Genomic DNA, 10,827 nt, shown 5'->3' on the forward strand with positions numbered 1-10,827 from the left:
CCATTTCTCCTCCCTCCTCCTCCTCCTCCTCCCTATTCTCTCTCTATCCATCTCTATGTCCATTTCTCCTCCTCCTCCTCCTCCTCCCTATTCTCTCTCTATCCATCTCTATGTCCATTTCTCCTCCTCCTCCTCCTCCTCCTCCCTATTCTCTCTCTATCCATCTCTATGTCCATTTCTCCTCCTCCTCCTCCTCCTCCCTATTCTCTCTCTATCCATCTCTATGTCCATTTCTCCTCCTCCTCCTCCTCCCTATTCTCTCTCTATCCATCTCTATGTCCATTTCTCCTCCTCCCTCCTCCTCCTCCTCCCTATACTCTCTCTATCCATCTCTATGTCCATTTCTCCTCCTCCTCCTCCTCCTCCCTATTCTCTCTCTATCCATCTCTATGTCCATTTCTCCTCCTCCTCCTCCTCCTCCTCCTCCCTATTCTCTCTCTATCCATCTCTATGTCCATTTCTCCTCCTCCTCCTCCTCCTCCTCCTCCCTATTCTCTCTCTATCCATCTCTATGTCCATTTCTCCTCCTCCTCCTCCTCCCTATTCTCTCTCTATCCATCTCTATGTCCATTTCTCCTCCTCCCTCCTCCTCCTCCTCCTCCCTATTCTCTCTCTATCCATCTCTATGTCCATTTCTCCTCCTCCTCCTCCTCCTCCCTATTCTCTCTCTATCCATCTCTATGTCCATTTCTCCTCCTCCCTCCTCCTCCTCCTCCCTATTCTCTCTCTATCCATCTCTATGTCCATTTCTCCTCCTCCCTCCTCCTCCTCCTCCCTATTCTCTCTCTATCCATCTCTATGTCCATTTCTCCTCCTCCTCCTCCTCCTCCCTATTCTCTCTCTATCCATCTCTATGTCCATTTCTCCTCCCTCCTCCTCCTCCTCCTCCTCCCTATTCTCTCTCTATCCATCTCTATGTCCATTTCTCCTCCTCCTCCTCCTCCTCCCTATTCTCTCTCTATCCATCTCTATGTCCATTTCTCCTCCTCCTCCTCCTCCTCCTCCCTATTCTCTCTCTATCCATCTCTATGTCCATTTCTCCTCCTCCCTCCTCCCTCCTCCTCCTCCCTATTCTCTCTCTATCCATCTCTATGTCCATTTCTCCTCCCTCCTCCTCCTCCTCCTCCTCCCTATTCTCTCTCTATCCATCTCTATGTCCATTTCTCCTCCCTCCTCCTCCTCCTCCTCCTCCCGATTCTCTCTCTATCCATCTCTATGTCCATTTCTCCTCCTCCCTCCTCCTCCTCCTCCCTATTCTCTCTCTATCCATCTCTATGTCCATTTCTCCTCCTCCCTCCTCCTCCTCCTCCTCCTCCCGATTCTCTCTCTATCCATCTCTATGTCCATTTCTCCTCCTCCTCCTCCTCCTCCTCCCTATTCTCTCTCTATCCATCTCTATGTCCATTTCTCCTTCTCCTCCTCCTCCTCCCTATTCTCTCTCTATCCATCTCTATGTCCATTTCTCCTCCCTCCTCCTCCTCCTCCTCCCGATTCTCTCTCTATCCATCTCTATGTCCATTTCTCCTCCTCCCTCCTCCTCCTCCTCCTCCTCCCTATTCTCTCTCTATCCATCTCTATGTCCATTTCTCCTCCTCCTCCTCCTCCCTATTCTCTCTCTATCCATCTCTATGTCCATTTCTCCTCCTCCTCCTCCTCCTCCTCCCTATTCTCTCTCTATCCATCTCTATGTCCATTTCTCCTCCCTCCTCCTCCTCCTCCTCCTCCCTATTCTCTCTCTATCCATCTCTATGTCCATTTCCTCCTCCTCCTCCTCCTCCCTATTCTCTCTCTATCCATCTCTATGTCCATTTCTCCTCCTCCCTCCTCCTCCTCCTCCCTATTCTCTCTCTATCCATCTCTATGTCCATTTCTCCTCCTCCTCCTCCTCCTCCTCCTCCTCCCTATTCTCTCTCTATCCATCTCTATGTCCATTTCTCCTCCTCCCTCCTCCTCCTCCTCCTCCCTATTCTCTCTCTATCCATCTCTATGTCCATTTCTCCTCCCTCCTCCTCCTCCTCCTCCTCCCTATTCTCTCTCTATCCATCTCTATGTCCATTTCTCCTCCTCCTCCTCCTCCCTATTCTCTCTCTATCCATCTCTATGTCCATTTCTCCTTCTCCTCCTCCTCCTCCTCCTCCCTATTCTCTCTCTATCCATCTCTATGTCCATTTCTCCTCCCTCCTCCTCCTCCTCCTCCCGATTCTCTCTCTATCCATCTCTATGTCCATTTCTCCTCCTCCCTCCTCCTCCTCCTCCTCCCTATTCTCTCTCTATCCAGCTCTATGTCCATTTCTCCTCCTCCTCCTCCTCCTCCTCCCTATACTCTCTCTATCCATCTCTATGTCCATTTCTCCTCCTCCCTCCTCCTCCTCCTCCTCCCTATTCTCTCTCTATCCATCTCTATGTCCATTTCTCCTCCCTCCTCCTCCTCCTCCTCCTCCCTATTCTCTCTATATCCATCTCTATGTCCATTTCTCCTCCTCCCTCCTCCTCCTCCTCCTCCCTATTCTCTCTCTATCCATCTCTATGTCCATTTCTCCTCCTCCTCCTCCCTATTCTCTCTCTATCCATCTCTATGTCCATTTCTCCTCCCTCCTCCTCCTCCTCCTCCCTATTCTCTCTCTATCCATCTCTATGTCCATTTCTCCTCCTCCTCCTCCTCCTCCCTATTCTCTCTCTATCCATCTCTATGTCCATTTCTCCTCCTCCCTCCTCCTCCTCCTCCCTATTCTCTCTCTATCCATCTCTATGTCCATTTCTCCTCCTCCCTCCTCCTCCTCCTCCTCCTCCCTATTCTCTCTCTATCCATCTCTATGTCCATTTCTCCTCCTCCTCCTCCTCCTCCCTATTCTCTCTCTATCCATCTCTATGTCCATTTCTCCTCCCTCCTCCTCCTCCTCCTCCTCCCGATTCTCTCTCTATCCATCTCTATGTCCATTTCTCCTCCCTCCTCCTCCTCCTCCTCCTCCCGATTCTCTCTCTATCCATCTCTATGTCCATTTCTCCTCCTCCTCCTCCTCCTCCTCCTCCCTATTCTCTCTCTATCCATCTCTATGTCCATTTCTCCTCCTCCCTCCTCCTCCTCCTCCTCCTCCCTATACTCTCTCTATCCATCTCTATGTCCATTTCTCCTCCTCCCTCCTCCTCCTCCTCCTCCCTATTCTCTCTCTATCCATCTCTATGTCCATTTCTCCTCCCTCCTCCTCCTCCTCCTCCTCCCTATTCTCTCTATATCCATCTCTATGTCCATTTCTCCTCCTCCCTCCTCCTCCTCCTCCTCCCTATTCTCTCTCTATCCATCTCTATGTCCATTTCTCCTCCTCCTCCTCCTCCTCCCTATTCTCTCTCTATCCATCTCTATGTCCATTTCTCCTCCTCCTCCTCCTCCTCCCTATACTCTCTCTATCCATCTCTATGTCCATTTCTCCTCCTCCCTCCTCCTCCTCCTCCTCCCTATTCTCTCTCTATCCATTTCTCCTCCCTCCTCCTCTCTCCTCCTCCTCCTCTCTCCTCCTTCTTCATTCCCCTCAATATAGTAATATGTGTTTAATAGTGGACGATATTAAATGAGCTCTTTTTCTTTTTGTATGTGTGTGTGTGTGTGTGTGTGTGTGGTGTGTGTGTGTGTCTGTGTGTGTGTGTGTGTGTGTGTGTGTGTGTGTGTGTGTGTGTGTGTGTGTGTGTGTGTGTGTGTGTGTGTGTGTGTGGTAGGTGTGTGTCTATCTGTTCCCTGGCCTTCAGCATGGAGGGCCTCCACCTATCAGCTTCCAGTAACACGGAGACGGTCCACATCTTCAAACTGGAGACTCAGAAAGAGAAGTACTCCGCCCCCTTTACCCTTCACTCCGCCCCCTTTACCCTTCACTCCGCCCCCCTTTACCCTTCGCCCCGTCCCCTTTACCCTTCGCTCCGCCCCTTTACCCTTCACTCCGCCCCTTTACCCTTCACTCCGCCCCTTTACCCTTCACTCCGCCCCTTTACCCTTCACTCCGCCCCTTTACCCTTCACTCCGCCCCTTTACCCTTCGCTCCGTCCCTTTACCCTTCGCTCCGCCCCCTTTACCCTTCACTCCGCCCCTTTACCCTTCACTCCGCCCCCTTTACCCTTCGCTCCGCCCCTTTACCCTTCACTCCGCCCCTTTACCCTTCACTCCGCCCCCTTTACCCTTCACTCCGCCCCTTTACCCTTCACTCCGCCCCCTTTACCCTTCACTCCGCCCCCTTTACCCTTCACGCCGCCCCCTTTACCCTTCAGATGTTGTCCTGTTTCTCATCATGGTGTGGAGGCCAGAGGAGGAGGAGATGTTGTCCTGTTTCTCATCATGGTGTGGAGGCCAGAGGAGGAGGAGATGTTGTCCTGTTTCTCATCATGGTGTGGAGGCCAGAGGAGGAGGAGATGTTGTCCTGTTTCTCATCATGGTGTGGAGGCCAGAGGAGGAGGAGATGTTGTCCTGTTTCTCATCATGGTGTGGAGGCCAGAGGAGGAGGAGATGTTGTCCTGTTTCTCATCATGGTGTGGAGGCCAGAGGAGGAGGAGGAGATGTTGTCCTGTTTCTCATCATGGTGTGGAGGCCAGAGGAGGAGGAGATGTTGTCCTGTTTCTCATCATGGTGTGGAGGCCGGAGGAGGAGATGTTGTCCTGTTTCTCATCATGGTGTGGAGGCCAGAGGAGGAGGAGATGTTGTCCTGTTTCTCATCATGGTGTGGAGGCCAGAGGAGGAGGAGATGTTGTCCTGTTTCTCATCATGGTGTGGAGGCCAGAGGAGGAGGAGATGTTGTCCTGGTTCTCATCATGGTGTGGAGGCCAGAGGAGGAGGAGATGTTGTCCTGTTTCTCATCATGGTGTGGAGGCCAGAGGAGGCGGAGATGTTGTCCTGTTTCTCATCATGGTGTGGAGGCCAGAGGAGGAGATGTTGTCCTGTTTCTCATCATGGTGTGGAGGCCAGAGGAGGAGATGTTGTCCTGTTTCTCATCATGGTGTGGAGGCCGGAGGAGGAGGAGATGTCCTGTTTCTCATCATGGTGTGGAGGCCAGAGGAGGAGATGTTGTCCTGTTTCTCATCATGGTGTGGAGGCCAGAGGAGGAGGAGATGTTGTCCTGTTTCTCATCATGGTGTGGAGGCCGGAGGAGGAGATGTTGTCCTGTTTCTCATCATGGTGTGGAGGCCAGAGGAGGAGGAGATGTTGTCCTGTTTCTCATCATGGTGTGGAGGCCAGAGGAGGAGGAGATGTTGTCCTGTTTCTCATCATGGTGTGGAGGCCGGAGGAGGAGGAGATGTTGTCCTGTTTCTCATCATGGTGTGGAGGCCAGAGGAGGAGGAGATGTTGTCCTGTTTCTCATCATGGTGTGGAGGCCAGAGGAGGAGGAGATGTTGTCCTGTTTCTCTCATCATGGTGTGGAGGCCAGAGGAGGAGGACATGTTGTCCTGTTTCTCTCATCATGGTGTGGAGGCCAGAGGAGGAGGAGATGTTGTCCTGTTTCTCTCATCATGGTGTGGAGGCCGGAGGAGGAGGAGATGTTGTCCTGTTTCTCATCATGGTGTGGAGGCCGGAGGAGGAGGAGATGTTGTCCTGTTTCTCATCATGGTGTGGAGGGCAGAGGAGGAGGAGATGTTGTCCTGTTTCTCTCATCATGGTGTGGAGGCCGGAGGAGGAGGAGATGTTGTCCTGTTTCTCATCATGGTGTGGAGGCCAGAGGAGGAGGAGATGTTGTCCTGTTTCTCATCATGGTGTGGAGGCCAGAGGAGGAGGAGATGTTGTCCTGTTTCTCATCATGGTGTGGAGGCCGGAGGAGGAGATGTTGTCCTGTTTCTCATCATGGTGTGGAGGCCAGAGGAGGAGGAGATGTTGTCCTGTTTCTCATCATGGTGTGGAGGCCAGAGGAGGAGGAGATGTTGTCCTGTTTCTCATCATGGTGTGGAGGCCAGAGGAGGAGGAGATGTTGTCCTGTTTCTCATCATGGTGTGGAGGCCAGAGGAGGAGGAGATGTTGTCCTGTTTCTCATCATGGTGTGGAGGCCAGAGGAGGAGGAGATGTTGTCCTGTTTCTCATCATGGTGTGGAGGCCAGAGGAGGAGGAGATGTTGTCCTGTTTCTCATCATGGTGTGGAGGCCAGAGGAGGAGATGTTGTCCTGTTTCTCATCATGGTGTGGAGGCCAGAGGAGGAGATGTTGTCCTGTTTCTCATCATGGTGTGGAGGCCGGAGGAGGAGGAGATGTTGTCCTGTTTCTCATCATGGTGTGGAGGCCAGAGGAGGAGGAGATGTTGTCCTGTTTCTCATCATGGTGTGGAGGCCAGAGGAGGAGGAGATGTTGTCCTGTTTCTCTCATCATGGTGTGGAGGCCAGAGGAGGAGGAGATGTTGTCCTGTTTCTCTCATCATGGTGTGGAGGCCGGAGGAGGAGGAGATGTTGTCCTGTTTCTCATCATGGTGTGGAGGCCGGAGGAGGAGGAGATGTTGTCCTGTTTCTCATCATGGTGTGGAGGCCAGAGGAGGAGGAGATGTTGTCCTGTTTCTCTCATCATGGTGTGGAGGCCGGAGGAGGAGGAGATGTTGTCCTGTTTCTCATCATGGTGTGGAGGCCAGAGGAGGAGGAGATGTTGTCCTGTTTCTCATCATGGTGTGGAGGCCAGAGGAGGAGGAGATGTTGTCCTGTTTCTCATCATGGTGTGGAGGCCAGAGGAGGAGGAGATGTTGTCCTGTTTCTCATCATGGTGTGGAGGCCAGAGGAGGAGGAGATGTTGTCCTGTTTCTCATCATGGTGTGGAGGCCGGAGGAGGAGGAGATGTTGTCCTGTTTCTCATCATGGTGTGGAGGCCGGAGGAGGAGGAGATGTTGTCCTGTTTCTCATCATGGTGTGGAGGCCAGAGGAGGAGATGTTGTCCTGTTTCTCATCATGGTGTGGAGGCCGGAGGAGGAGGAGATGTTGTCCTGTTTCTCATCATGGTGTGGAGGCCAGGAGGAGGAGATGTTGTCCTGTTTCTCATCATGGTGTGGAGGCCAGAGGAGGAGGAGATGTTGTCCTGTTTCTCATCATGGTGTGGAGGCCAGAGGAGGAGGAGATGTTGTCCTGTTTCTCATCATGGTGTGGAGGCCAGAGGAGGAGGAGATGTTGTCCTGTTTCTCATCATGGTGTGGAGGCCAGAGGAGGAGGAGATGTTGTCCTGTTTCTCATCATGGTGTGGAGGCCAGAGGAGGAGGAGATGTTGTCCTGTTTCTCATCATGGTGTGGAGGCCAGAGGAGGAGGAGATGTTGTCCTGTTTCTCATCATGGTGTGGAGGCCAGAGAGGAGGAGATGTTGTCCTGTTTCTCATCATGGTGTGGAGGCCGGAGGAGGAGGAGATGTTGTCCTGTTTCTCATCATGGTGTGGAGGCCGGAGGAGGAGGAGATGTTGTCCTGTTTCTCATCATGGTGTGGAGGCCAGAGGAGGAGGAGATGTTGTCCTGTTTCTCATCATGGTGTGGAGGCCGGAGGAGGAGGAGATGTTGTCCTGTTTCTCATCATGGTGTGGAGGCCGGAGGAGGAGGAGATGTTGTCCTGTTTCTCATCATGGTGTGGAGGCCAGAGGAGGAGGAGATGTTGTCCTGTTTCTCATCATGGTGTGGAGGCCAGAGGAGGAGGAGATGTTGTCCTGTTTCTCATCATGGTGTGGAGGCCGGAGAGGAGGAGATGTTGTCCTGTTTCTCATCATGGTGTGGAGGCCGGAGGAGGAGGAGATGTTGTCCTGTTTCTCATCATGGTGTGGAGGCCAGAGGAGGAGGAGATGTTGTCCTGTTTCTCATCATGGTGTGGAGGCCAGAGGAGGAGGAGATGTTGTCCTGTTTCTCATCATGGTGTGGAGGCCAGAGGAGGAGGAGATGTTGTCCTGTTTCTCATCATGGTGTGGAGGCCAGAGGAGGAGGAGATGTTGTCCTGTTTCTCATCATGGTGTGGAGGCCAGAGAGGAGGAGATGTTGTCCTGTTTCTCATCATGGTGTGGAGGCCAGAGGAGGAGGAGATGTTGTCCTGTTTCTCATCATGGTGTGGAGGCCAGAGGAGGAGGAGATGTTGTCCTGTTTCTCATCATGGTGTGGAGGCCAGAGGAGGAGGAGATGTTGTCCTGTTTCTCATCATGGTGTGGAGGCCAGAGGAGGAGGAGATGTTGTCCTGTTTCTCATCATGGTGTGGAGGCCAGAGGAGGAGGACATGTTGTCCTGTTTCTCTCATCATGGTGTGGAGGCCAGAGGAGGAGGAGATGTTGTCCTGTTTCTCATCATGGTGTGGAGGCCGGAGGAGGAGGAGATGTTGTCCTGTTTCTCATCATGGTGTGGAGGCCAGAGGAGGAGGAGGAGATGTTGTCCTGTTTCTCATCATGGTGTGGAGGCCAGAGGAGGAGGAGGAGATGTTGTCCTGTTTCTCATCATGGTGTGGAGGCCAGAGGAGGAGGAGATGTTGTCCTGTTTCTCATCATGGTGTGGAGGCCGGAGGAGGAGGAGATGTTGTCCTGTTTCTCATCATGGTGTGGAGGCCAGAGGAGGAGGAGATGTTGTCCTGTTTCTCTCATCATGGTGTGGAGGCCAGAGGAGGAGGAGATGTTGTCCTGTTTCTCATCATGGTGTGGAGGCCGGAGGAGGAGGAGATGTTGTCCTGTTTCTCATCATGGTGTGGAGGCCAGAGGAGGAGGAGATGTTGTCCTGTTTCTCATCATGGTGTGGAGGCCGGAGGAGGAGGAGATGTTGTCCTGTTTCTCATCATGGTGTGGAGGCCAGAGGAGGAGGAGATGTTGTCCTGTTTCTCATCATGGTGTGGAGGCCAGAGGAGGAGGAGATGTTGTCCTGTTTCTCATCATGGTGTGGAGGCCAGAGGAGGAGATGTTGTCCTGTTTCTCATCATGGTGTGGAGGCCGGGGAGGAGGAGATGTTGTCCTGTTTCTCATCATGGTGTGGAGGCCAGAGGAGGAGATGTTGATTGTCCTCTTTCTCTCATCATGGTGTGTAGGCCGGCGGAGGAACCTACTACATGGGGGGGATACTTTGGTAAGGTCCTGTTGGCTTCCACCACCTACCTGCCTTCTCAGGTGAGTTTAGAGAGAGGGGGTGTGTGTGTGTGTGTGTGTGTGTGTGTGTGTGTGTGTAGTGTGTGTGTGTGTGTGTGTGTGTGTGTAGTGTGTGTGTGTGTGTGTGTGTGTGTGTGTGTGTGTGGTGTAGTGTGTGTGTGAGTGTGTGTGTGTAGTGTGTGTGTGTGTAGTGTGTGTGTGTGTGTGTGTGTGTAGTGTGTGTGTGTGTGTGTGTAGTGTGTGTGTGTGTGTGTGTGTGTGTGTGTGTGTGACCATGTCTCCTCCACCAGGTAACAGAGATGTTCACCCAGGGACGAGCCTTCGCCACCGTCCGACTGCCCTTCTCTGGACACAAGAACATCTGCGCCTTGGCCATGTGAGAACCCCCGCTGGAACGTTCTCTGACACACTTCCTGTCCTCACTTCCTCTCCTCACTTCCTCTCCTCACTGCCTGCCCTCACTTCCTCTCCTCACTTCCTCTCCTCACTTCCTGCCCTCACTTCCTCTCCTCACTTCCTGCCCTCACTTCCTCTCCTCACTTCCTGTCCTCACGTTCTCTAACACACACTGGAACGTTCTCTGACACACTTCCTGTCCTCACTGCCTGCCCTCACTTCCTGTCCTCACTGCCTGTCCTCACTTCCTGTCCTCACTGCCTGTCCTCACTTCCTGTCCTCACTGCCTGCCCTCACTTCCTGTCCTCACTGCCTGTCCTCACTGCCTGCCCTCACTTCCTCTCCTCACTTCCTCTCCTCACTTCCTCTCCTCACTTCCTCTCCTCACTGCCTCTCCTCACTTCCTCTCCTCACTTCCTCTCCTCACTGCCTGCCCTCACTTCCTCTCCTCACTGCCTGCCCTCACTTCCTCTCCTCACTGCCTGCCCTCACTTCCTCTCCTCACTTCCTCTCCTCACTTCCTCTCCTCACTGCCTGCCCTCACTTCCTGTCCTCACTGCCTGCCCTCACTTCCTCTCCTCACTTCCTGCCCTCACGTCCTCTCCTCACTTCCTGTCCTCACTTCCTCTCCTCACTGCCTGTCCTCACTTCCTCTCCTCACTTCCTCTCCTCTCTTCCTCTCCTCACTTCCTGTCCTCCCTGTCCCGCCCTCCCTTCCTCTCCTCACTTCCTGTCCTCCCTGTCCGGCGGGGTGAAGGGAGAGATCAGCGTACTACAGCTGGAAGACGGTTTTTAACATCTGAGGGGATATTGATGAAATATCACCGCTTTAGAAACGCAGGGATTCCATTCGCTGAGGGGATCATCACGTGTTCTTTATACCGATGTTTACCAAGCAACGTTTTTGGAAAACGGACAATTTACTGTCAACGATCAATCGCACCCGCTGTCGAGCAACAGTTATCGATCTAGCTGATGTGTTTTTTTTCTTTCAGTTCCCACTTCCTCTAAAAACATGCGGGAAAATGAATCTCTAAAGATCACAAAATAAATCTGATCGTTCTGGATCCTATTTATCATGTTGCACGTTAAACTACACAGCATTCGTTCCCTGGAAAAACTCAGCCCGGAGCAGCCCTCCCGTTAACGGAGAAGACAGCCCGGAGCAGCCCTCCCGTTAACGGAGAAGACAGCCTAGAGCAGCCCTCCCGTTAACGGAGAAGACAGCCCAGAGCAGCCCTCCCGTTAACGGAGAAGACAGCCCGGAGCAGCCCTCCCGTTAACGGAGAAGACAGCCCGGAGCAGCCCTCCCGTTAACGGAGAAGACAGCCCGGAGCAGCCCTCCCGTTAACGGAGAAGACAGCCCGGAGCAGCCCTCCCGTTAACGGAGAAGACAG

General features: G+C 53.0%; 1 protein-coding gene across 5 annotated transcripts in view; it reads left to right on the forward strand.

Moving 5' to 3' along the window:
• Positions 1-10,827, forward strand: part of LOC123732691 (WD repeat domain phosphoinositide-interacting protein 2) — an 85,674-nt gene that overhangs the window by 65,969 nt on the left and 8,878 nt on the right. For all 5 annotated transcript variants that reach the window (XM_045711941.1, XM_045711943.1, XM_045711945.1 and 2 more), the window contains 3 exons: positions 3,712-3,819; positions 8,977-9,055; positions 9,325-9,410. In XM_045711941.1, coding sequence (XP_045567897.1) covers positions 3,712-3,819; positions 8,977-9,055; positions 9,325-9,410 — 273 coding nt within the window. The remainder of the gene's footprint in view (positions 1-3,711; positions 3,820-8,976; positions 9,056-9,324; positions 9,411-10,827) is intronic.

Source organism: Salmo salar, unplaced genomic scaffold (assembly GCF_905237065.1).
Source record: "Salmo salar unplaced genomic scaffold, Ssal_v3.1, whole genome shotgun sequence".
In the NCBI taxonomy this organism is placed as follows: Eukaryota; Metazoa; Chordata; class Actinopteri; order Salmoniformes; family Salmonidae; genus Salmo; species Salmo salar.